This window comes from Brachycentrus maculatus, unplaced genomic scaffold, assembly GCF_059751285.1.
Source record: "Brachycentrus maculatus isolate JH-2025_06_01 unplaced genomic scaffold, ASM5975128v1 h1tg000157l, whole genome shotgun sequence".
Taxonomy (NCBI): Eukaryota; Metazoa; Arthropoda; class Insecta; order Trichoptera; family Brachycentridae; genus Brachycentrus; species Brachycentrus maculatus.
In genome coordinates, this window is record NW_028280910.1 from 1,202,655 (window position 1) to 1,230,534 (window position 27,880).

The 27,880-nt window shown below is 34.1% G+C and overlaps 3 protein-coding genes across 8 annotated transcripts in view; 2 read left to right on the forward strand and 1 right to left on the reverse strand.

Annotated features, from left to right (window-relative positions):
- Nucleotides 1-2,658, forward strand: part of Sema1a (semaphorin 1a) — a 615,492-nt gene extending 612,834 nt beyond the window's left edge. For all 3 annotated transcript variants that reach the window (XM_088261512.1, XM_088261511.1, XM_088261513.1), the window contains exon 17: nucleotides 992-2,658. The gene's annotated coding sequence lies outside the window, so the exon portion shown is untranslated. The remainder of the gene's footprint in view (nucleotides 1-991) is intronic.
- Nucleotides 1,046-9,793, reverse strand: LOC148308566 (uncharacterized). The gene is made up of 3 exons (XM_088261514.1): nucleotides 9,523-9,793; nucleotides 7,363-7,957; nucleotides 1,046-6,129 (listed from the first exon to the last, which is right to left on the reverse strand). Exons 1-3 carry the CDS (start codon nucleotides 9,551-9,553, stop codon nucleotides 6,090-6,092), a joined length of 666 nt encoding a protein of 221 aa, XP_088117640.1. The 5' UTR covers nucleotides 9,554-9,793; the 3' UTR covers nucleotides 1,046-6,089.
- A 656-nt stretch (nucleotides 9,794-10,449) lies between these two features.
- On the forward strand, nucleotides 10,450-25,342 carry LOC148308567 (protein FAM91A1). 4 transcript variants are annotated; one of them, XM_088261515.1, is made up of 18 exons: nucleotides 10,450-10,646; nucleotides 10,775-10,859; nucleotides 10,977-11,084; nucleotides 11,190-11,291; nucleotides 12,396-12,574; nucleotides 14,009-14,109; nucleotides 14,882-15,184; nucleotides 16,446-16,551; nucleotides 16,654-16,782; nucleotides 17,613-17,699; nucleotides 17,967-18,139; nucleotides 18,522-18,691; nucleotides 19,816-20,028; nucleotides 21,051-21,215; nucleotides 21,712-22,358; nucleotides 23,002-23,105; nucleotides 24,141-24,210; nucleotides 24,645-25,342. In XM_088261515.1, exons 1-18 carry the CDS (start codon nucleotides 10,578-10,580, stop codon nucleotides 24,753-24,755), a joined length of 2,922 nt encoding a protein of 973 aa, XP_088117641.1. In that variant the 5' UTR covers nucleotides 10,450-10,577; the 3' UTR covers nucleotides 24,756-25,342. The 4 variants fall into 4 exon arrangements, with proteins under 4 accessions (XP_088117641.1, XP_088117642.1, XP_088117643.1 ...); XM_088261516.1 differs by having other exon boundaries at nucleotides 21,715-22,358; XM_088261517.1 differs by having other exon boundaries at nucleotides 16,666-16,782.
- Nucleotides 25,343-27,880: the final 2,538 nt, after the last annotated feature.

Here is a 27,880-nt window from a genome sequence, read left to right on the forward strand (position 1 = left end):
TTCACGTTGTTCCGTGCCCTTGGTTTTACAGTACCTTCCTAATGTACATTTATCTATTTTTTATTATTTATATCTTTAAACCCAAAAAATGTTACTTTGACTTCTAAAATAATAAGTATTTGATCATTTTTTTTTATTCCCATTGTATTTCTATATCGTATCTTTACGAATGTTTAGTAACAATGTCACTCGTAGGATAGTTTAGTAATCTAGGGTTAAATAAATATTACAAAGAAAAGAATTACAATTTTATAAACGCCCTTGGAATTCACCTTGGAACCTCCTGCATGGTAGCCAAATGCGCTTACCAACTCACTATGGAAACAATAAACATAATAAAAACCCTTATCCGCACCCCAATGATGCATAGGGCACTGCGTCATATAAACGCAGTGTTATCTTGATCGTTTACACATGAAGGAAAGGTGATCAGCCCTCCGCTTCAGGTACCAGTCCAGGGTAATAATATTGAATAAATATTACAGTGAAAATATCACTTATATTTATTTTACCCCCCTTGGGAATCAAACCCGGGACCTTCAGAACGGTAAGCGAGCGTGCTGACCATTATACTACAGAGGCGGACATAAACAACAGTATTTTTTCCTTAAAAAAATATTATATTGAAATAAATCATTTCATTAAGTAGGCAATTTATTGCATCACTAGGCATATGCAAGGTTTAGGAAAGTTTTAGCAATAACAATTAGAACCAGTGCCTTTCAGTCTCCATGTGCCAGTTTGTCCCTTGCAGTATGAAATTTGTCAACAGGGCACATAAACTTCATGGTTGCAGGATCAAAATAGGGTAAATAAACTCTACGGTTACAGGATCGAAACATGGTTCATAAACTCCACGGTTACAGGGTCGAAACAGGATACATAAACTCCATGGTAACAGGGTCGAAAAAGGGTAAATAAACTCCACGGTTACAGGGTCGAAACAACTTATGCCATCGACGATGACGTTGAATATCATATTTTGTTCCAGTGTCCCAGCGCAGTAGTGGATCGGGATCTTGCTCCGCCAGTGGGGGGGGGAGCAGCCCCTCCCCCTCGCCCCCCTCGAGCAGCCCCTCCCCTCCCCCCACCCACCAGGACATGCGCCCCCGCACCCCCCCGCCCCCGGCCTGCAGCTACATATACCGGACATAAGCCGACCCAACCTAATGGACGCGACCTAACCTAACTTTGCCAGCACTCAAATCCGGTGTCAGTGGGGATAAACAATAAAGGAAAGTTACAAAAGGAAGAAAGTTTAAAGTGTTACTGACAAGTTCTAACCGATGAAAATGAAAAACAGACATTACTGATTTTTTTCAAGTTGGAATGCGTATTATTTTTCTGACTCGATGTCAGATGATTATCGGAGTCTTGAAGTCCTTTCGACTTTATCCGACCGTTTGTTGCGGTCAGTCAATGGTAAAGTGCCATATACAATATTTTTTCCAAATAAAATGGTTATTTTGATTGTTACATAGAATTTAACGAGGTTACTCTAATTACTGAATAGACTATCGATACAATTTGTAACGTGTTATGAATCTCCAAGTATCGACGACATGAATTTGAATTATAAACATACTTTAACTAATTAAGTGTATATAAATGTATGGCGAACTGAAGAGTGTAATTTGGTGGGTGTTTTGTGCAAAATTGATCAGAATGCCTGATGATCGCTTTCACGGTCCTCTCAAAGGTACCAGATGGAATGACATCACGAAAGCCAGGCAAACTTTAATTTTAATTAGATTGGTAACATAAGATTAAATATAAATTTGTAAATTATTGTAAAAACTTATTTTTACTTTTGGGGAAATCATCTATTTGCCGTCTTCCTGTTGATTTAATATTTACAGTCACGTCTCTTGAAACCGTACGGATATAGAAATGATTATTGTGATTTCAAATTTACTTCCATTTATAAAATATGTAGATAAAATAGAAAGACTATTTATTAAATGTACTCTTTTTATTCATTCCAATTTTTTGATTATTTTTGGTTGTGTATGTCAGCAAATCGACCATACAAATGCTTTTTGATATTTTAGTATTATCATAATTAAAATTCTTTATTTATCATTCTGTCATTTATTTATCATATTGTCTGCCTCCATAGTGTAATGGTCAGCACGCTCGGCTACCGTTCTGGAGGTCCCGGGTTCGATTCCCAGGGGGGTCGAATAAATATAAGTGATTTTTTCACTGTAATATTTATTGAATATTACCCTGGATTGGTACCTAAAGCGGAGGGCTGATCACCTTTCCTTCGTGTGTAAACGATCAAGATAACACTGTGTTCACATGAAGCAGTGCCCTATGCACCATTGGGGTGCAGATAAGGGTTTTATTATTACCATTATTATTTATCATTCTTATCATTCTTAAATTCATCATATGTTTCTCGATTTCTGTTCCATTTTATAACTTGATAGTTACTGTATATGTACTTACTAAGTTTGTAAATACCTTTCACCCATTGAATAATATTTGTATTTCTTAGTGCATACTTTTCATTTTGTTTTTCCTGTCATAGTTATATGACTTATAGGCACTTTGTAATATATAAATTGTACGTAGTGCCCTGTCAAGTTGTATGAATATTGTCACGAAAAACATGACAATAAAAATAATGTGTAAAAAATTGTCAAAAAAAAATTCTGGAAAAAATTATACGGATAAGTTTTGTACAAAATATTTGGAAAGGAACATGTTTTGACCTCTTTTTGATCTTCTAATTAAAAGGAGATAATTCTCCTCGGCACCAGATCTTTTACCATAGTACATTATTGATAAAGTTGTAAATATCACGCTGGGATCCGTGCAAAATTTGTATGTAAAATAATAACTTCTTTTCTACTTGAAGTCCATCTCGTTTCTCGATATTATTTTATAAATTTTGGAGTGAGCGCCATGATAAATTAGTGTAGAGTAAGTTTTGATGTTTAGTTTTCTCTAGTTATGTACTGTAACTGTAATAATTGTAATAAATAATTAGTCTCGCTATACATAGTACATATAATATTATATATCTACCCATTAAACTGTGTAAGTGAATGAATTATTTAATATATAAACTTATTCAAACTCGTAAATAAATATTATATTCATATATGACAAGTATAATTCTTACAAATAGCTATAACTCTGATAATGTCATTTAAAGTGCTTCTTATGAATGTTTTAGATTTTTAGGAAAGATTTCATATTGTGACCTATAGTGAAATAGTTTCAATGAGTAAAATCGGTTAGATTAATTAATAATTAATGATATTTGCTTTATTTTGACGATACACACTCGTACTATGTTCTCATATGATAATACTCCTTTTTATTTATATTTACCTTTATCGTTCTCACCACATTCTAGAATTTCTCATTAATAAGATATCTTTATCTTAAATGCTTAAGTTTTCAACATCTCATTTAAATCTTTGTTTAAAACAAATTAATAATAGAGGAAATGATATACTACAATATTGAATAATCATAACACGAAAAAAAGTTACTGCCTACTCAGGGACCTTTGGATGTAGCGTTCCCTTCTCTAACCGATTGAGCTGAGCAGTCTGTTACCTAAGTCAAGAAATTAATCGCATATAATCACTGCATGACCTCTATTATATTTTTGACCAAACTATACCAAGCATATTATTGAAAACATGAATACTTCGCCGTGCCCATAGTTGGCAGTCGAACTTTTTACTTCCCCAAATCAATAATAATTAACACTGCAATGGCAGTCATTTTTTATTCAGTTTATCCGATCTTAAGAAAACATTTAAATGTTCGATATACCTTTGTATTATTATTTTGTTTCGTATGTTATTTTAAAACCGTGCCACACATTTTGACCTCTATTTTCCAGGATTATAGGTAAAAATTAAATGAAGTTATATAAAAACATAATGTATTATAAATGTTATATTCCAACAGTAATTGTTTATTTACAATATAAATCGGGGAAAATAGCACCCGTACGTGTGCGTGAGTGATAGAGATTTTACTGTTTGGTAGATACTATTTTTAAATACTTATAACATGGTAAATATTTGTAAAAAAAAAAGTCAATTGTAAATTTAACATACATGATAAAAATTTGAATGTCAATGAATCAGTTATGAGTAAATGTTTTAACGTTAGCTTCAGACCTTTGATTGGAAAAAAAAGTAATTTTATCAGTAAAATAAATTCATTCGATACATATACTGTCAAGCATTGTGTATCAATATATTTCTCAAAATAATGTTTTATAAGGTAGTGAATTTTGGCTAGGGAACGAGTTACATAACTTTTCCAGATGTAATATGATACCCATAGTGGTGTGATAAAATACAAATTCTAAGTTTATTAACCTGTGGTAACGGACTATTTTCATTTTGCTAGAATTAGTTAATTATAAACTAATATTACTAAGACTGATTGACGAATGATTAGTACTGAATGAACTTAACAGTTGCATTTTAGAGAAAAATCTATGAAATAATGTACATTCTTACAAACCTCTCTCTTACAAACCAATTTTATTTCAAATACCTTAAAATCTAATTTGATCGAATCTGATAAGTTTATTTATCTACTTTCTTTTAAATGTCTCCTATTTAAGATGTTTAAAACATTGTTTATAGTTTATTTATTATTTTTTTAACGATACGTATAATTTATTGTATTCAAATACCAAAGATTTATTATTTTATACTATTTTGCTATTCCGTACTTTTTCTTTAATTATCATGAAAATATTATTAGAAGTTTTGCTCATGAGAAATTATTACTTAAAATATTTGAGTAGGTTTTATTTCAGTAATATTTTTGCATCGCTTGAATAGATTCGTATACATACCGACATATAATAACAGTAGCACATCTTTACTCATTATACATTTTACTAATTAGATTCACAAAGTTTACGGGAGAAGTTTAATTTATTATTATCGTTTAACGATTACAGTTTTACGTAATGAACAGTAATAATTTACCTACAGCTTTCATAAAATTCCACAAATATAAAGATAAAGAATTCTAGTGAATTACATATTATACTTAGATTCCAGCAGAGATTTAGGTGAGAAGTAATATTACTCCGAACAAAATTTTGTTACACTGTGCATTTAGGTTACGTAGTTATAAGTGTTTTATACTTGTATTTAATTTTAACAGTGCATTATACTCTACAAAGCATAACTAGAAAATGTGTATATAGGTGATTAAGGATATTCATATATTTACCGCTGTTCACAATTTTCTCCTTTTACGGAATGCTATTTGCTTATATAATGTATTTTATACAAATAAATCGACCATTAGGCATGCGTCATATTGACTTTTTGTCACATTACATTGAACCAAATATTTGAGACATTATTTTTCAAGAGGTTATTCATTTGACTTATGAATGTTAACAATGTGTATCCAAATATGTTTTGACTATTTGAAAAACCACATCTATTTGGCTTGGCAAATCTATTATCGCGTGTAACTTCATATTGGCCGATGTTTCCATGTGCATTACGGCCGTTTATCTCATTCCTCACTGAGACCTCATCTAAAATCATATATTATAATTATGAAACTATTTAGGAATAGTGTTAAAGTTAATAACGAAGCATCCAAGCTAAATACATGTGATAAGTCCAGCGCATCACATTGTCGCAGATTTAAAGGGAAATGTTCCATCAGTTTTATAACATTTTTACATTTGATAGCCGATACAGTTGTTGGTCAAATTCGTTTATTAAAGATCTATTTATAAAATATTTTTAGGTAAAGTATCGAACATCAGTTTGATGATATACAATTATTATTCCGCTGATGTGTTCTGTTGAACATTGTTATACTTTGGTCGGTACATTTTGAAAACATACATAGCGTATATTTATAAATAAATAGTTTTAATAACGTAGTCGGAGCAGAGTTAGCGGTCTGTTGAAAGCGATTGGTTTTCACTAGCATATGCCTTCATTAATATTGCGAGTCCTCGGTGAGGGTCACCACTCGCTACCGGTGCCCTCTAGTTCCCGTCGTACGTTAGCGAGTCGCGTCCTGAAGAAGAGAGAACTCGGGAATGGGTAGGTGGACGGTCATGTTGCCTAGTCTGTATACAGCCTGTACACGGGGTGCACGAGCCTCCTAGAATAAGTTCAAACAAACCAATTATTTCTACTAAATATTCAACTTTAAGACAATGAAGATGGTGTGTAATTCTAAAGTACTTTATACATTTTCAATATTTTAAAAATATTTTCGCTTTATCTTTTTAATTATTTTAATATGTATCGCTTAAGTTAACTAGTTATTTTTATATGTGATTGATTTTTTTAAATATCTTTTGTAATTTTTATTGCTAGCACAGAGTACTTTTATAAGCGAAGCAAAGTTTTGCTCGATATATTTTCTTTATGTACTTGTCTAGGAAAATATTTGTAAATTTGGTTCAACTATTGTTTCCATTGTATTTCGTATTTTGAAACGCCAATTGAAAATGTTGATACGGTTCAGTAACAGTTACCTGTAGCGGTGCTTTCCTGCACATTTTCTGGTAAGGATTGCTAAATATTTTAGCAACAACATGTATTCATTTCTTTAGAAATAAAATCAAATTTAAAATAACGATTCTTTCATTTATATTTCCCTTCTACTTTAATCCTTTCCTAAACAACTTTCAGAGAATGCCGATTCCATTATTATTCGCAAGTGGGAACATGCGGTAACTCCAACCCAAAACTATTCCAACAATTTACTTCTCAACTGATGACACCACAATTGCCCATTCATCCAAATCTATCGTAATGTTACCCAGATGTGAAAGGCACCCAAGACCATTGCATATATATACAAGTTCCAAAAATGAATGCAATATGGATGTTCAATAATGGGCAGAATGGTAAACGTTGCACAAGTACATAAAGTGATCACTTGAGCCGGCCAAATGCCAAGCCAGCTGCTCAGACTTCCATCATCTTTCATATAAAAATTTTTAGATGTTTCATCTCAAGTTAATCTATAATACTGACATATCATCCGTAATATAATCCAGTATTGATAGAATAAATAATAAACGAGAATACTTTAGATGCCATTTTATGAGGGGAGAGAAATAAAAAGTTTAATTTGTCTGAGAGATTGCATTTCCACTGCATTTCATTCTATTTTCTTCCTTCTTTTGCCTTCATGCTTCACTTCTATACATTACGGTCAGAACCAGAACTCCGGGGGTTAGCTTTCGCTAAAAATAACAAAGTAATAACAATTTTTCATTAATAATACTTATATACATTTATTTTGTTCACTTAAATATAATTATTTGTAAAACACAATTATTTCTTTTGAGAAACAACAAACTCTATTTTTTTTTCAGTATACTTAGTGATAGCAGCAGTCAACTGTAAAATGGCCTTTGTTCTTTCTCGTTCGATAACTTTCTTCTCTTCCCATCTCTTTTTCTTTTCTTGGTGAATTATCTTGTCTTGCTTCTTTTTACTGGCAATTTCTCTTTGCAACAAGCGCAGCTCCGATATATTTGATTTGGCGTACTTTTCTGGTATATGATGTTCTTCCTCCGAGTCATCTTGATCTGATTTTCCGGAGGTATGTAGTAGATTTTTATCCGAATCGTCACATTTATCGTGGAAACGCAATAGATCTGAGAAATCATACGATGTAGCCAATTTATCTCCGAGTGCATTGTTTATTAAATTATAATACGGCCATGTCACTTTTGCGTCCGGCGTCTTTTGTTTATATGCAAATATCCTTTTGTATGTTTTCAAAAGATTGCGCCATTTTAAATCGCAATGGTTGGGAGTTAGGGTTTCCAGTCCGGGTAACTGCTCTTTCATTGTGTCGCAAATTGTTTTCCAAATTTTATATTTTTTCTGAGTGCGCTTTTCAAATTCGTCATTTAATTCTAATCTTGTATTTATCAAAAGTCTTACATTTTTGTGTTCCCAAACAAGTTCTAAAAAATAATATTTAATAATTATAAAAACAATAATTTTGATTCCAGCTTGAATAAACAGTGGGTGCAATACTTAGACAGCCATATTTTGCTTACGACTACATATTACATTACAGTGCCAGCTCCAATATCGGAACATAGATTGTGCAATGGGTAATTCAGATTAGAGATTTGTTCAGGCTTTTTGGTCTGAATTAGATTTTCTCATTACAGCCTCAATATTGACCGATTTAGTGCTGAGATTGTTCTTATATGTATGCTAAAATTGCTGAAGCCTTTTTTTGCAAAAATGGTCCATTTCAAATTAAGTGGAGATTGTAAGGGGGAAAATAATAGGTTTTTATAAAAAAATGTATCTGGTTCTCACTAAAAATTAGCTAAATTTGTTTGTGAATATTATTGATGAATCGAAACTTTCGAAAAAACTAATGCGCACGTTGCGACACAACCTACCAGCTTGACCGCCAAAATACACTAGCGTTATCGTCAGCGTGCGCTCTAGCAGAGTCGATATATCGATTTTCATCACCCTAATGGTCAATCCTAATAAAAACAAAATCATTAATGTGCACGAAAATTCACTTTGATAACGATAAAAGTTTACCAAGTTCCCGCAGACCAAGTAAAAAGATTAAAGTATGCTTCTTAAAGTACAGTAACAGAGGATTCAATATGCTCTAGTGAAATAAAGACAAGAATAGGTAAGGTAAATAGGCATTTAATAAGAAAATATTACTTTCCACAACATATTACTTTACCCAAGTAACAATATTAAGACAAAAAAATATTTATATATAAGTATGTAACTCTATAATAACAAAGCCTAGACAATGATTAAGGGGAACAGGAGATAAAGTAAGAGCATTTGAGTTGTGGTGTTAGAGAAGGATGGACAGAGTAACAGCAAATAGGTTTAGAGAAGAGTAAAAGAAAAAAGACCTTATTAGAAACTATAGAAAACAGAAGGACGGCTATAGGAAATATCCTATCATATCCCATAAGGCCAGATTTACATGGTCAGTAACTATTTTACTATAAAAAAAGAGAAATATTTGTGTTTTTATTATTTACACAAACATTTCAATTTCATACTATTTCTGTGAGCCTATGCGGCTCATTATAAGAAATAGGTAGCAAATTGTGGTATAGTGGGTTCGAACCGAGAAACTCTGACTTAAGGGTCTGGGACACTAACCACGGGACCACAACCCGACACACACCCGAACTAGCTGCAAACACAAGGCAAATCAGTGCTGACTCGGTATCTATAATATAAGTGCTATCGCATCTGTGCTGACTTCTATATTCCCAGTGAAAGCACTGTAAGTCAGTTCTCGGTGCCAGTACTGTCGTCAGTAACTGACACAATGTAAATCCGGCCTAATTAGAAGGGATAGAGGAATAGAAAGACCAAGATGTCACATGGAACAGTTAAAATAGAGAAGGCAGGCGTGGTGGCAGGTGGAACATAAATCTACTGCTGTTTTCAGCAGCTGAACAAGACTAGAGCCTGGCTCTTAAATTTAGCATGGATAAATTATAAATAATACAATAAAAATGCTCACTGTTTTCAGTATCTGTCTCTGCAGTCTCCATCGATATAAATGTTTTTCTCAAATAAAATTGCGTATCGCTTCGATGTTATCCGTCAGTTATTTTTTTTAATAATTGAACCCTTCAATACATTTTTCTATCAAACAAGGAATGAAATTTGACGTTTGACACCACAGAAATTTTGACACCTTGGTTGTATATATACATAGTTTTGTAATATGTGTGTAAATATGACGTATATTTGTGTACGCCGGTTGTCTGGTCAGTGTTGCCAACCTGAGTAGACAGAAAATCAGGGGATGAAATGTAGTATACTTATAGGATGAATATATGAATCTCATGCGAGTGTATTTGCCTAGAATTTTCACTCATGAATTACATTAAATTATAGTAACTTTAAACATAAACTTTGAACCTTATCACTCGTAGAAATTGGCTGTAAAACTTAGAATTGAAAACTTAGTAGGGTCATGATAAAAGGTGTTGCATAAATCGTATCTAGATTTCAGAGTTACTTGGACGTACGGAAATTCAAAAACATGTTGAATCTCATAATGAAAATTCCGAATGCTAAGTGTGTGCCTGGAAAGGGGCATTGAATCTTATGCAAAAACCCCCCACATATTTTTATTGAATTCGTACATTCAGAATACTAAAACGCCCGTTTCTGAAGAGGTACAAAGTAACATAAAGAAAAGATCGGCTATAAAATATTAATGCATTAGCATCGACCCAAGACGTTTCTTTCGAAATTCCAAATCCACGAATCCGTAAATAATAATAAAAAAAACATTCCAAACACATGTTTTTTTGTATCGAGCAGAAAATATTTCGTACGTTATAGCTTTCGGAATTTTTGTATGGGATTTAGAAATTCCGAATGTGGAAAACGCAAACCAAAAACCTCCGGTGGAAATCTCGCTTGTGTGGGCTGCTTTAGAAAATGTCTACCTTATGTCAGATGGTGTTGTCTTGACGTTTGTTATCTGCTTTATTATTTGTCACTATTTATTGAAAACCCTACGAGTATGTAATTTAACAATTAATACGAACAAATAAGTGCAAAATGAATGATTTAGACGAGTGTATAAGACATAAGATAAGTTGGGCGCAGCTTCCAGCGCAAGTTAAACAGGTTGATTCATATTTTATTACCATTTTCCACTTTTCTTTTTACACAAAGCAACCGTAAATTTTCCGTTTCATACTCGCCTTTGTTTGCGAAAAGCATGGAAATTGAACTTTTTATTTATTTGTTTACAGTTACTAGGCAATTCGCAGAAGGAATATCAGAGATATATCTTCGAATTTAGTATCAGAAATCAATTGAGATATCGAGGAAACCTTGGTCAGTATGATATATAAACACCTTTTTATCATTATATTAATTAATTCAGATACTTTTAGACTCGTGTTTCTCAATCCGATGATATGGTTTGTCATTTATTTGTATATTCTGTTGTAGTGAGAACAATACGTAAAGATGAACGTCGCTATTATGAAGCCCTGGTTCAAAGTAGCATTCGCAGCCTTATGCTGTTTCCATACCATCTTGCCGATATGGTTGTCAAAGGTTTGTACAAGTACCTATCTCTCATTGTTCATGAATATATTAATGTGCCTATTTCTTTTGCTCAAATTTGAAATCAGAATCATATCCATATTTCTTTTGTTTCAGGATTGCGGATAACTCCATTTAGTTACTACAAAGAAGTTGTTGGCTTGATAATGGAAATGGAGAAGAGTTACGATACTCTTCCAAATTTTACAGCTGCCGATTGTAAGTTTCATTTGAACTGATGATAGCGTATTTTTCAATTGTAATATTGTTTCCGCCTCTGTAGTGTAATGGTCATCGCGCTCGGCTGCCGTTCTGGAGGTCCCGGGCTCGATTCCCAGAGGGGGGTCTAATAAATATAAATGATTTTTTCACAATAATATTTATTCAATATTACCCTGGACTGGTACCTGAAGCGGAGGGCTGATCACCTTTCCTTCGTGTGTTAACGATCAAGATAACACTGCGTTTCTATGATGCAGTGCCCTATGCACCATTGGGGTGCGGAAAAGGGTTCGAATAATATTGTTTCTTATCTTGCTGACAATACACACCGCATGGCACCGTCAATTACTCTTCTGATGTGTGGGACAACATATATGTTGGATAAAAGTGCTAGCTGTTGCACTATGGTTATAATATATTCACATATAAAAGTATTTTAGCTACCTAAAAATTAAATATGGAAAAAAAACCATCATCTTTATGAACTTTAAAACTTCTTTCTTCTCTAACTCATAGATGAGGATCTATTTCATTTCTGAAAGTCACATTCATTTATGTGATTCAACATAACGCCGCCTCTGTAAAAATTTCAAGTCAATCCATTGACTACTTTTCGAGTTTTGCGGATACAGTTTTATCAAAGAGATTCACCGTATTAGCTGAATTTTTATGTGTTACTGGTGGTCCCATTTGCTTATGTCGGTAATCATGAAACCTGGTCACTGGTCAAATAAGATATATGTGGAAAACTAAATACTTAAGTAGTTTGTTTAAATTATCATATAAATTCCACCAACCAATGTCAGTACAAAACTTAAATCTGTTTTTAATAATTAATGTATACTTATTTTGACCCCGCTACTAATTTAATGCTACTAGGAATCAAACATGCAGTCAAACGTTCTAACCATTACACCACAAAATATTGAATCACGTGCCACAAAAGTTATGAAATCTGCTTCAAAGTAACCACCAAATTAATAAATCAAATGAATTCATCCAATTTTATCGTGAAGTTTAATGATTTAATATTTTTGTAAGTTGAGCACGTTCATATCTTTCATTTTTCTGACTGCATGTGTATTTTTTGTCCTCGTGAAGGTCTCCGCCTTTTGGGGATCGGGCGTAACGAGTACATCGAGTTGATGAACAGAGCTCGAGGTAGGGGCCGAGTTAGGAGAACTTCCAGTAGACGACTGCTTCCTTCCTTGCCCTGCCAGCCTCCTCTGCAGCCCTGGTGGCGACTGGAGCTCGGTTATGTGCTTGAAGACGATGTCAAGGTAGATAACCATTCGTACATTTTAGTAAAATTAATGCTCATATATCGCTGGTCATATGCCAAAGGGCCACAACGCAAACAAAAAATGAACTCTTTATTCCAAAAATGGTATCTAAATCATCAACATTTTCATATTTGAAAAGCACCCATGATTCTAGCTTTAGAAATGGACATTTCTAACGCTAGAATCATGGGTATCTGACAATTTAGACACATTTTTGGAATAAAGATGTTAATTTTTTTTGCGTTGTGGCCCTTTGTCATTGAACCATTGATATATTATGAACCAGCGAACATTATGTTCAATATCAATATCTCAACATAGATAAAGAAGTATGGAAGTTTGGGTATGTACAGGGTTTAAAACGACCTAAATTGTAATCCCGGTTCCAAATCCTTTTTTACAAATCTGGGTTTCTCCACTTAAGAGTTATTTATTTTGACATCTCAACATAGATGAAGACGAATTTGAAAGTCAAGATATGTTACTAAGATATGACTACTTTTTATTTTGAAAACACCTTACTATACTACCTACCACCCACTTAACACATTGTTATCGGGCAGTTTTTCATCGACCCCGACCCTAATTATACTCCACCAGTCTGCAGCTCGACCCTCAGTATACTTATCACAAGTAACCGCAACACCCAATTCCCATCTGTAAAATGTTTTTTGGCATCTCTTTCTCTATACCAAAAGTAAGCAAAGAGAACGCTCATAAGTATCTCCCGCTCTCTACTAACAGTATGTAAAAGACACTTTTAAGCATTTCCCGCAAACAATGTGTTAACAGTTTAACCGGATCCACGCGGCTCGCATAACCGTATGTGTTTTCACAAAACATTCCCTGTACGCGGCTGACATAACCCTTTGTGTTTTTACTTTGCTCCAAGTTTCGAACCTCAGTTCAACTTGGAGGGATTTTTTCATGGTGTGGAACTTTGGATAAAATAATACGTCAATCCTTGGCCTTATGACATCTGTTGAAATATCTGACTAATAATTTGTAACATCACAAGGATAAATAAAAGAACAGATCCCTGATTTTTCTTTCGGTCGGTAATTAGTCCGCGCCATAATCATGCCCCATATCTGTCTCACTCTCGACGCTACGCATCGCCAGTGGGTAAGAGTGACACACGATGCGTGCTTTGATTTATTTATGTTACGATCTAATTTGTTTATATTACGATATATTTCAAGAATAATGTGACACAAGTGTATAGAGTACCAAAAAGGCACAATGAATCCCATTGAACATTTTTGTTTAGGAAAATAAATCATTTCTTAACTAAATACATGATAAAAGTAATCATTTCAAAAAAATACCGCCGCGCACGGGCGTCTCTTAGGAACAAAGTTAACGCGGTTAAAAGGTTAATGCTGTCTAAATATCATTATTAGTTTTTCATATTCTTTTTCCATTTTTCAGTATTTAACTGAAGAAGAGAGGATGTTAATTGACATCCTTATTGACGAAGGCTCCCAAACCCTGGGAACGCTTGACCATGCCACAGTCCAGAGCCTTTACAAGTAAGTTTACTAACAAACTAACCATTATGCGTAGGTTAGGTTAGTAATATCATATCACACAATATTTTACTAATTTAAACTTATAATTGCCTTCTTTGCGTGGATTTTATTATTATTATAGTAGATCTACATATAGATAAGATAAATATTTTACTACTTACATACAAACCACTAATTTCTCCACTTGTTATCTTGCTTACTTTATGTTTATATGACTCAACTAACCACTCAAATGACTTATATTAACAAATTGGCTTTAAACCGTGAAATGTAAACACTAATGCAATAATCATATTAACACATTATTAAACATTAAAATTATATTTTTCTTTACCTAACTAAAGGTTAACAAACTTCAAAATATGTAATTATAAGTTGAGCCAAACTAAGATTTTGATTGACCCGAGGACCAACATGCACTGAGTAGTACCTGTAGCAGAAGGCTGATCACCTTTCCTCCGTGTATTTAGCGATCAAGGTAACACTGCTTCTATACGATGCAGTGCCCTATGCACCATTGGGTGCAGATAAGGGTTAGAAGAAGGGTTAGACAGGCGCTGTGGCGTAGTTGGGTAGACTGGCGTCGCGGGTTCGATTCCCGCCAACTGCGAAAACGAATTCAAGAAATATTTATTTTCGATTAGTCTGCGTGTTTGTGATGTATTTTTCTCATTTACCTTCCCTATCCTTACTATCCACCTCCAGACAAGCATATAGCTTGACAAGTTGTATAGCTTTAAAAATTTATGTTTTCATTAACATTTTCTTTCAGGAAAGGTCTAGTGTACATCGATGTTCCAATAACGGGTGTGGACAGAGTGAGAGTCCCTCCTTTGCAAGGCTTCGTCATGAACAGGGTCATGGGTGACTACTTCGAGACCCTCCTGTATAAAATATTTGTTTCCATCGATGAGAACACTTCGGTCAGCGAATTGTCATCAGTCTTGCAAGTGGACGTGGACCTTGTGAAGCAAGCCGTGTCGTTGTATTGCCGGCTCGGATTCGCCCAGAAAATTGACGTGCCGCCGATCAATACTCTGCATCCGTCTTGGCTGAACCTGACTCCGGTCAAAATGTAAGAAAATTTACCTATTTTATACATATTTTAACACATTTTTTGTACATATTTGTGAATGCACCGACTAAACACACAAACCGATGCATTCCGTGGTTGCGGGCATACTTTTTTGTACCTGAATGTCCAGGATACGACTCATTGCGTCTGGGCGATAATATACATAGTCGACGTATCACATATGTTTGTATATGTAGAGTGGTCAAATACGTATATATTTTATTTTGACACAGTATGTTAATGCATATTTTAACATGTTTTGAATGTTGAAAGCATTAACTTTGTGGATCATATTGATATATTATTTCGAGAAATAAAAATACTTTGTGTTCTGATCCACTCACATTTTTATTAACCACCTAGTTTCGGCAACAACCTGTTGCCCTCTTCAGGGTTAGATTTATTGTAACCCTAAAGAGGGCAACAGGTTGTTGCCGAAACTAGTTGGTTAATAAAAATGTGAGTGGATCAGAACACAAAGTTTTTTTATTTCTCGAAATAATATACATATTTAACACTTTTTTTTAATGTAATTTTGTACATATTTATGAATGCACTGACTAAACACACAAACCGATGTGATTTTGCACATTTTCGTAACAAGCACACACAAAAATGAATATTTCTCTTAGTCATTTAACCCTGATCTAATAATATGTCAAGGCACTATGCCATTGGTAAAAGTACAAAATATAAAAGCAAAAAAATTGAACATTACATACTTCAGACGGGAATGATATTTGGACCCGTTTGGTCGATTGATGCTTAAGAACGTAGATATTGTTACGACTAGTTTCGGAAGCTACAGATTCAAGCCGATTCAATTTTCAATCCAATTAGATTTATTCAATAGTTTATATATACATGACAAACTTACATATAAGGCGTGTTTTTATGAATATAAATTACAAGTAAAAAGGTAAAAAGACTCTTGTTAAAGGTAGTAGAAGAATCTCACTTAGGAATACCCCCTCAGACACATGGAACAGATGAATATCCGGCGTGATATTGTTCATCACAGGCATAACCATCATCAGGTTGGTCCTGTACATAAGAATGTGCTTCAGATGCTTCTATCTGCGGAATTGAATATAAACGAGTTTGTATTCAATCATTTCATACTCATATCATACTCATTTGAAACTAGTCATAACAATATAATACTCGAGTGGTAAAAAACAAGTGTTTTATTTATAATTGAATCGTGTCTTACCACAAAGTGAACGATAAATAACATAAGTGTGGGTTTGTTTGTTTCTAGCGTTCGGCCGGTCACACCATTAACATTCGACCAGTCCCAGTCCAGTTCTCTGGAGATGGAGCCAGTCTTGACTAACCTGCCTGAAACTCCTCTAAAAGAGGAACGGGTGTGTACGCCACTTTGTTTCACTAATTTACGTGTTGGCATACATGACTAATGATAAACAGTTTTTCTAACCGTGTTTCTGTGTACTTGTTCACTTATGCAGTTCCATTTGCAGCCAATATTTCCCGGGGTTTACAAGGATACCAACTGTGATGATAGAAAAGGACCACGATTTGCATTTTTATTTGACTCCACGTTGACGGCGTATCTCATGATGGGAAATTTGTCTCCGGTAAATATAAATATTGTATTACAGTTTTTATCATTATTGCAGACAAAACAAACTGTGCGAATCAAGGGAGCGGTGATTTTTCCAAGAAAAATTATGCAAATGCACATGCGCAAGTAATCAGTAAAATTCGATATGCATTATCAGCGAACTGGACATCAGTATCATATAAAACAGTGTTCCGCAAAGTTTTTCCATTAAAGGTACACCTACCAAATTAAGAATTTCAGAGGTGCATATATATCTACCATATTATGGTAACATATTTAACATATTGTGTTAAATGCAAAATTTAAGCCTACTTAACTGAGCGCAATCTCCGGTAAATATTGTATTCTTGGCTTTCACTTTGTCACCACAAAGTCCCCCTTTTATCGGGGACTATTTCACAGGACTCTGCTGTACTTTATGATAATATGTACTTTATGATAGCAAAAAGTGACCCTCAACAGCACCCAATGGTGCATATTATATGAAGATGTCTTTCGAGGAAGATCCATGGCGATTGCCTGGTTCACAATATGTTCAGGTTCTCTGAGTCCTATGTGCCCATACCATCTCAATTGCCTTTCCTCTACCTTACTAGTGATGCCTGTTACGCCCAGGCTTCAACGAATGTGTGACCTCTTTATTTTGTCTCCAAGGGACATTCGCATTTCAGCTGTGTTTAGTTGCCTATATTAGGTGTACATCTTCCAGTATTCGCATTATTATTTTACGATCCAAATAAAACATAGTAAATGTCATCTTTATCAACTAAGTACGCCTATTTTATTTTTGTTAATTTTGCATTATTGCATTGTTTTATTATAGCCATATTTATCTTTCTTCAGGATTTGAAGAACCACGCAGTGACAATGTTTGAAGTTGGAAAATTATGTGATGAAAGCATAAACAGTTTCCTTGATGAACTTGACAAGGTATAATTATTTTTATTGTGTTACTTTTAGAATGAGTTAACCTTTCAATTATCTGCAAAAACAGTATTTTAAGAAAAAAATCAGTCACGTAAAATGTTACCTGGATTTAGAAAAAATTATGTTGCGATTTAACGAATACTGGGTCTTAAGAGATCTCTTATATTCAGATTTTACTGTATACCTTTTGTTCTTTAAATTTTGTTTCCTTTCATTTAAAATTAACATTTATTACCGTAAGTTTTTTTTAAATTTATCGGCCTTTTCCAGATTGGTTGGCAGGACATCGAAGGGGAAGCCAAGCGCTACTGGACCCACGCCCTGGTCCTCCGCTCCGCCTTGCGAGCCCTCGCTCCCCTGCGACCGCTGGACCTCGTACGATGCGAGAGCCTACAGTCCCTAGACACAGCAACGGCTGCCCGACTGCTGAACAACAAGTACAAGTGAGTAGGACTATGGATTACCCGAATCAAGCTCACGGAAAATACCAAATTAAATTGGAGATTGTGAATTTTTATAAAATGATTTTATTTTGTCACAAAACGCACTGTATGACATATTGTACGCGTAGGGCGAGTAGGAACGTTTCCGTGGTTGCGAGTATACTTTTTTGTACCTAAACGTAGTATTACGGGATATGACTTGTTGCTTTCAGGCGATAATCCGCTAAAGCGGATGTTGATACGTAGATAGGGTGGTTAAATACATCTGTTTTGAACAAAGCATTGTTAATGCACTCACAAGGCCAAATTTTCTGACATAAATAAATTCAGTAAAATCATAAATTGTTTTCAAAGTGAATGCAAATTGAATGAACACTTTCAGACTGCTGGTGTCCATGGCCCCCTTGTCTCGCGAGGTGCGCCCCCCTGCGGGCGCCCCCTCCACGCCCCCCTTCCTGGGCCCCTGTCCGCAGGAGACCAACTCCCTCTGGTTCAAGCTCTACATCTACCACATCACGGGATATGGACCCCCGACGCTCATACTCACCAAAGGTACGCCAAATCCAATACATCGCTCTCCATAGTCAGACACTTTGCAGTCCTAAACTTAGATCAAGACATCCCAAATAGCCAAAGGCCAGGCCTCCAAGAAATCATTGCTGAGCTGAGTGAGTACTGTGTAAAGGTGGAGACTGACTGGAGCATTTCGTCGTAACATTGCTCGCGGCGATGCATTCGAGCATCCGAAACTATGGATGGAGCGCTCGGCTCGCTGTACTGACTGCCTGAATGCTCGCATCATAACATGTTACGTTACGACGAAATGGTCCAGTCTCCACCTTAAGCCTAACTACTACAGGGTGAGTCATTATGACGTTTTTTTTTCAATAGACAGCTTGTGCTTAGGTTCTGGTTGAACTGCCACGGTAATTTTATTCAGTTAAATTTGACATTTCATTATGGGAAGACTTGAAAAACAGGGCGACAACGTTTACAAATTGTTGAATTTCAAGATCCACTGTTTTCGACCAAAATATTGTTCAGTGATGGGACCCATTTCTGGCTCAATGACTACTAATAATGACATTGAATACAATTGATCAGGTGTCATAACAGATTTTTCATTTCAGTTTTACTTTTATGACGAGCGCCGTGGCGTAGTTGGGAACAGTAGACAGTCGACTGCGAAACTGGTGTCTAAGTGCGAAATAAATTCAAAAAAGATTTATTTTCAATGGTCCGGGTGTTTGTGATGTATTTTTCACATTTACCTCCGTTATCCTCACTATCCTACCTGCAGACAAGCCTCTAAAAAACTATTTCTTAAAACCTATTGTGACACGTGTTTTGATGGATTCCGCATCATTTTCAAACACCATGTGTCATAAAAGATTATTTAAATTGTAGTATTTACCTAGTAAAAGTTAAAATTACCACCCTTAAGTGACTGCTGAATCAATTGATGAAAATACAATTTTTTTAATTTTTGTTATGCCAAAGCAGGTCAGGTCAGGTTAGGAGTCGAAAATCCGCGGGTGTGTATGAGGAGATGCATGAACGTGGAAGAGGCGAGGAATGTTTGCAAGGACAGAATGGTGTGGCGTTCTATTGTCTCTGCCTACCCCTGCGTGAAGCGGCGTGATGGTTAGTTAGTTAGTTAATTTTTGTATTTCCAGGAAGCGTGTTGAAGCACCTCCCCCGCCTGTTCCTGGGCTTCTCCCGCCTGCTGGTGTCCTCCTGGCAGCACGAGGCCGTGGTGCTGCCCACCTGCAACTTCCTGGCCATCAACGCCACCCTCAAGTACAGCCCCGTCATGGTGCAGGCCTACGGGGTGCGCGACGCGGCCACCACCGCGCTCCTCCCCTTCCCCCCCTGCGAGGATGACAAAGGTATATTGATGATTCTTCCCCTATCTCTGTCGGGACAAAACTATAGCAAGTTGCTATTTTAATTCTGGCTGGTTTTTGGTGGCGTATGGCCGTTATGATGTAGATAGGGTGACCAGAGTAAAAATGAAAGAATGCTGTACTTACAGTTAGTCCTTTTATTTAAATAAATGCGATAACACTGGAATCAGATAATTACAAAATACTTTACAATATATATATATAGTTAAAGAAATGAAATGAAAGTCGCAATAAAAACGTCTGTCTGTTTCAACGAACAAAGCAGCTCTCGCCGTTTCGGAGATTCTGTCGCTTTATCGCCGGTTTCGCTCGGAGATCTCCGGTTTAGTTCGTCTCGTTACGCTCCCGTCCTGCTAACGCCAGCGCTGCAAACTCGACAATGTGGCTACATACCCCACAAAACTAAATCACCAGTAAATTACAAGTATATTTATATTTACCTATCCTTTACGGTGCTAAAAACTTCTGTGTGCGACGGTGATATGTATTTTGTACACCATATGAAAATGTGATTTAAAAAGGGAAAAAATGTGTATATGTATTCCTAAATGTTTCTTTTATTGACAATAGTTGAAATGTATCATTTTTGTAATGTTAGCTCTGGTAAGTATCTGAAAACGAGAAAAATACATTGCAAGTAACCAGTATAGCTAGCGTAGCGGCACGACCACCCCGAAGAATGACTTGTGCGCCACTAATAGGAGATCAGCAAAAACAGTGTGAAGCCGCGTGCGCTAGTACGCAGAGGCAACACGAACGCATACACTGGGAAACGTTTGTGTATTGATGATTCTATCCTGGATTTTTTTTTACAATTTATTTCCGTCACTGCAAATGAATTACTTTATATTATAATAGTTTTATGCAATATATGTAACTATTGTATTAGAGAGGAATATAAAAATTCTGAGCCCGTACGTATAATATTTTATATAGATATTCTCATTATTAGAGACGAATTGTAGTAAATACACATAATAGAATGCACACTGTGTTCTTCTTAGATGAAAACGGTGCTCCTTGGTGGCAGCATTCGGCTCTCAAAAGGTTATCATCCAGCGTTGACTTGGAACACACGTGTGGGTACATCACTATGGTGGATATTGGCGTACCAGATTGGGGTATAGAAAAAGTACCCACTGAAGTCTCACTCGGAAAAGCACCAACACGTATGTTTTTTTATAATATTATGTTCTTCTTTGTATGTCATGTCAAGTCACTATCACTATGATGTGATTATCACTTGAGAGGGTATGTGTTGTTGTCTTGGGCAGCTCTAAACACCGTCTCGACTGTTCTAATTCCCGTCCATTCTCATATAGCCAGGAGATCTGCCTTCTGCTCACACCAAATCGACCTTTTTTTATTCATTACAGTTTTTAATGTAATAAATAATAAAAAAAGTTTTGAATTTAGTTTTAAATGATTTAAAAATCCTGCACGTCAGGTACCACGTCTAGGGTTATATGAAATAAATATTATAGTAAAAAATCCTCTTATTTTTGTGGAAATCGAGCTTTGTACTTCCAAGCATGGTAGACAAGCACAATAACCACTACACTGCGATGTTAGACATATATTTTCCATGTGCCCCATCTCCTCTATAATAAATTTGATAAGAAGTTTTTTTTTTGCCAAAATAATACCGCGGTACATTTGTTCCAGAAGCATTTAAACGGAAATCAAAAACAGTGAGAATCCCATCTTCCCAGATGAGTTTTGACGAATCAGTCGTAGACAATCAGAACGTTTTTGACAAATTGAAAGAAAGCCAAGGTACAAGTTCAAATGTCGCGAGAACTTCGTCCAGCGAGGATGTGCTTATCAACGAGGAGCGTTTGAGAAAAGAGATAAGTGAAAAACTGCTTTTGGATCAGAACGCGGCCCACGATAGTCGTTTGCAATCGCCGAACGAATCGCACTTTGCCGTCACCCCGACCGTACAAAGCAAAACACACTCTCCGGCTAATGGTTTTACGAGCGCCGACTGCTCGAACCTTCTCTGCCAGGAACTAGATCAATTAGAAAACCAAAACGAAGATTGCGACAACCCTCACTCTTGCAAGATAAGCGATAAACGAAAAACGGGCACGGAGAACGAACTGGAGTTCAAAACGAGTGACGTGTTACGACTGGAGTCCATCGACAACCTCATGAGTCCAGTGGACGAGAATATTTCTATGTTCTCGCAGCTCAATAAGGAATCACAATCTGGCGGAGAAGATTCCACTAAACTGGCTGATGGCAGCTCCGGCGGGGAACTTGAAGACACAAATTTAGAAGATGTCCATAAAAAGATTGCAAAATCTGAAGTAAGTAATTAATACGGCTCGTTACAATAATACACATTCTGGATTATGTGAAAAATGATAAACAGTTGAGAGAAACAGTAAATATAAATGGAAAATAAATTTAAATGTTTTATATCAATTCTAAATTAAATCATTTATTTATTTGATGAAAAATCTTACGAATAGTGACTGTAATGGTCGATATAAAGACTAGCCGGTGAATGTAAGATGTAATTAGAAATAAATACTTGTTATTAGGTGTAAGAAACTAAACTCTGCAAGTTGCAAATGATTGATCACAAATTAAGAACAATTTTTTTTTAAATGCACAAATAAATGTTTGCAAAGATTAAAAGTATTGATTTTAATTCACGTTAAAAATGTAACGATTGTTACATTGGTTCGTAACAGTCGTTATACATAATATAACTTGGTCCACTTGGTCTAAACTATATTGGTCTATTTTTCTATAAATACCCAAAAGTACACAAATACTGAATCTATTACTCGAGGGTTAAATTCAGTATTTGTGTACTTTTAGACATGAAATATATTTTTATTTTAATTGATATTTTTGATATGTAATAGCTTCTGATGCCTCATAGTGATCATCCCAAATAATTTGTGTATCGTACGCATTTTACTAAAAATATTAATCTTGCAGAAATGGACCCTTCTAGAATGTCATTTTGGAATTCCCTTATTCGATGAAGACGCCAATCAAAAAATTTGCAGCGCAATAGTTACCAGACTGTCCAAAAAAGAAAGGTAGGCTCTCTAAAATATCTCTTACCTGTCCTTTTTTAAACACATCAGTGCCGAGTATGTAAGATCCGCAATAACCAATACGTAGCCACAGTGTGCACTGTGTTTCTGTTGGTATCCAATCAAAAACCCATGTTTTCCCTCCATTTTAGCTTTAGATTCATCTGTCAGACTACGCTATGATATATACTCTATAATATATAGTTAGACAGCACTCAGTAGTATCAGTGTCAAAGTACTTCAAGCTATCCGGCGAGTATGGCCATTCATGGTTGTCAAAACTAAACTTTCCTCAAAGGAGCATGTGCATATATAAACGCCCGCGCTTATTATAACTAAAGCCCGGTGACATTTATTTTTAAAATGGCACTTGTACTGCCATCTGTGGTTTTATTTAAACACTAAACCGACACCAGATTATTTTCCTGTTTTACCCATCACACTTTACTTAAAACTATTTTTAACCCAAGTAAAATGTTGATAATTTTGACATAAATTATGTTATGTTTTTCATTATATTGATATAAAAATATAAATAGTAAAAAAAAGAACTTACTCCCTGATAGTTTTTTTCTGCAGAAACTCATATCGCTCACTCCTTTCAAAAACGTCATAAATCAAAAAACTTGATTTTTCAGGAGGACGTTTTTAAAGTTTAAAAATATAATACAATGTATTAAAAATAAATATCAAGCTACTTATTAAACTTTTTACTGTGGAACAGATCTTTTTAGGTAAAACCTGAAGGTTCTTTCTCCATTTGAAAAATACATTTAAAAAAATAAATAAACAATACCTTTTCTTCAAAATGCAAAAACAACACTTTCTGCCCTGTAGCGGATAAATATCAAGTTAAAAATATACCTCTTTTGCTGAGATATAGTATATTTTCTGGGCATTCCGAAAACGTGCATAACTGAAAATTGACGATTTTTGATTTATGACGTTCTTGAAAGGAGTGAGCGATATGTTTGACAGGTTAAATTTATAAAATTGTTATTATGTTATTAAATTTATTATTTTTTTTTGTTTTTGCAGCTTGGAAAAACTCACAGAATCAAATAAAACACTCTCACAAAATTTGCTCACATTTATTTCTCAATGTCAAGTAAGTAAATAACGTTTTGTAATTTTTGAAGTGAATGCCATGTACCGGCTCTTATTTTGAAAAGATTGACCTAAAATATAGATCATTTTTGCCGTGTTAAATATGAGACACTGTCTGTCACATCATTGTCTATTTTGTATGCTGATCAAATACAAAGCTCTCAACAAAAGACAGATTGACTACTTGACAGCCCAATTTTGTCGAGAAAATTCGCAAGTGCAAGAAATCGTCACCAATCAGTTGAAAAAAGACTGCCTGAACACTGCTCGGGTTAGTCAATAAAAACAAATATATTTGTCTCAGGCAAATCAATACTAAGAAGTCGGAATACGATTTTCCTGAGCAGCACTCCTCGCCCGAGTCACGCTCGGGACAAACTGGGAACTGGGTAACAAAATAAAATAAAGTATACATATCTGTATTTTTTATTTCAGTACTTTCCCGGTGAAGACATGGGTATAGTAAAAAGAGGCCATCTCGTTCCCCTTCCGAAGAAAAATCTGGCTTTTGAAAACGGAAGAATCAGCCTTTGGACAGGAAAATAAATGTAGTGCAAAAAATGTATCCAAAATATGTTTTATTTTCCAAATGTTTTATATATTTTGCGAATATAATATGGCAATAATTTAATGAACGATTGAGACGTGTGTCATGAATACTTTTTGTAGAGTCAACTAATGATAAACTAATGCAATATTTACATACAAATTTATAGATATGTAGTATATTGTTTCATACCCACAAATCAACTCAATCAATCAATCAATCAAATCAATCATATTTAGAAACTCATAAATTCACAGAAGAAGACATTCTGTACAGCTTTGAATTTAAGGACAATATAATTTTTTTAATATTATGACAGCAATTTACTACCTACCCATATAATATGTACTTACCTGCATATTTTAAAACTACCAAGAACATTTATGTATATAACATTGCCAAACTGTAAATTTTTTTATACTTCAATGGAATTTTTTTTATTTCTTATTTGTGTAGTATAAAATAGTAAAAAAAAAATACAATCTAAACGCTTTAATACCTTTTCTTAAGTATGTATATAAAATGTGTAGAAAATAAAAATGCTTCCAGCGTCTCTTTGATCGAAATAAATTAGAATAGCACCATGCCTTTTGTATAATAAATTGTCACATATTATGTATAAATTTGCGGAAAATGTCCCTTTGGATTAATATCGCTAACATTCCAAAAAAGTTTTTTAAACCCTAATTAGAAATCCAGACATTCATTTATTTTCAATGTATGTAACAGAAAAAAGATTTGATTTTCTCCACAAATTAATATGCTAGTTCTTAGTTCTATTAGCAAGAACCATTAATTTGCTACAACTTGTATTTTTGTGTGAAAGTAAATAGACACCATAAAAATCACTACTCAAGTGGATTTTTTTATCTTCATATAAATAATTTTGTTTGTATTGACGGTGGTTAGAAAAAATGACGTAAATAGCTCAGTGTGAACTCTATCTATCCAGATTTGACTATTTTTTTCTGCTATAAATGCGCTCTCGGGTTTGTGTGATTCTGAAAGCTTTTGGGACATTTCAACCGTCCAAAATCTATCGTCCGAGTGAGGGTTGACACTTAAGCGAGCCACATTTGTATATATTTATATATTTTGTTATATATATATTTTGTAGATTAAACCTTGTAAATTTTAAGAGGCTATAAAGTACTCAAAATTTCATTCCATCCACAACATTCTAAATTACTAGATACATTCATATTGAATTACACAAGTCCAAATTATGTGAATACTTTTTTTACAGATGTAACAAATTAACAAGTTTTGTTTGCCTCTATAGTGTAAATGGTTAGCGCGTTTGGCTAATGTGCTAGAGGTTCGATCCCCAGAGTGGTAAAAATAAATATTACTGATTTTTTCACTCTAATATTTATTTGTTGCCGCCAAAAGTGCAGGACTGGTCACCTTGGCTTCTGTAATTAACGACCAAGATAACAACACTGCTTCAATGCGATTCAGTGCTGTGGGCGCCATTGGGTGCGAATAAGGGTTAAAAGATTTTTTTTTTTTTGTGACTTTAAAACGTTTATTTTAGGTTTAATCGATAATACCCACTGTTTTACAACAAATACAATTTAAATTCCTTAGATAATATATTTTCAGCTGATTATATTTAATTCTAACATTCATAATTTCTCAATTCATAATTTTATAACATTTTGCCTTTTTAGTGCCGAGTGTTTTAGCTTTTCTAGATAGTTCTATCGAAAATGTATATCACTAAATCGGTTAATATTCTGTTTTTCAATAAGAATTTCCACACAGTAGGCTTTCAATTATCCATCAACTAAAATACGCAATACATGAGAGAATGATTTCCAATTCAATTTCAACTATGTGATTTTTCATTTTATATTCTACAAAATAACTTAGTTTTAAAATCCCTATTATCTTATTATAATTTTTATCCAAACAACTTATTAAAAAAAAAAAAACTATATTGTGCAAAAAATTGTTTGGCGGTTAGCAGATCACTAAAACCACTGTAACCTGTGAACTCACTGTCCGAATGCTATGTAATTTTGACACATCGCTCACTCCTTTCAAGAACGTCATAAATCAAAAAACTTGATTTTACAGGAGAACGTTTTTAAAGTTTAAAAATATAATACAATGTTTTAAAAATAAATATCAAGCCACTTATTGAACTTTTTACTGTCAAACAGATGTTTTTAGGAAAAACCTGAAAGGTTTTTTCTCCATTTGAAAAATATTTAGTATATTTTAAAAAAATAGTTGAACAATACCTTTTCTTCAAAATGCAAAAACATCACTTTCTGCCCTGGAGCGGGTAAATATTAAGTTTAAAATATGCCGCTTTTGCTGGGATATAGTACATTTTCTGGGCATTCCGAAAACATGCACAACTCAAAATTGACGATTTTTGATTTATGACGTTCTTGAAAGGAGTGAGCGACATATCGTTTGAAGGTTGGTAATATCGAAAAATCATGAGGTTGCCAGCAGTGTTGCCATATATGTGTCAGACTAGAGACTTAATTCAGCGATGTGAAGATAGTTTTTAGTATTGATGAAGAAGCTGTTAACTTTGAAATTGTATAATGATTTTTAAACAAAGTGATTCTATAAGTTAATAAATAAATGGATTTAAAAAAATAAACACAGATTAAAAGACAGTTAATCACAGATAATTGGGTAAACTATAAATAACACATTATGTACTCAATTTTTTACTGCAGTATTATTCAATGCATTTTTTATTTTTATTTATTGAAATAATAATATATGTTACATAAGCGCCAGATTTTATGTGAATGTTACTATGCATAATTATTATAAAGAAAAAAATGAGAGATACACACTTCTTTGATTATATATTATATTTTAAAAACCAATTAGTTTCTAGTACAAATAATTCAATAGATTTGTATGTATTGTAGATAAATAACCAGTGTGATAGTAAATGATTTATGTAATTAGTTTTATAGAAAAGTTTTGTGATAGAAAAATACATGTATATATGTATATGTATATATATATATATATATATATATATATATATATATATATATATATGTATATATATATATATATATACATATATATACATATATATACATATATGTATATATATATATATATATATATATATATATATATA

Coding starts and splice junctions, on each gene's coding strand:
- LOC148308566 (XM_088261514.1), bottom strand. CDS start 9,553: ATGGAGACTGCAGAGACAGATACTGAAAACA. Junction 7,958..9,522: donor AGAGACAGATACTGAAAACA/GTGAGCATTTTT, acceptor ATTATTTTTTAG/AACTTGTTTGGGAACACAAA. Junction 6,130..7,362: donor TTGACTGCTGCTATCACTAA/GTATACTGAAAA, acceptor AACTTATTCTAG/GAGGCTCGTGCACCCCGTGT.
- LOC148308567 (XM_088261515.1), top strand. CDS start 10,578: ATGAATGATTTAGACGAGTGTATAAGACATAAGATAAGTTGGGCGCAG. Junction 15,185..16,445: donor AACCTGACTCCGGTCAAAAT/GTAAGAAAATTT, acceptor GTTTGTTTCTAG/CGTTCGGCCGGTCACACCAT. Junction 24,211..24,644: donor CATTTATTTCTCAATGTCAA/GTAAGTAAATAA, acceptor TTTTTATTTCAG/TACTTTCCCGGTGAAGACAT.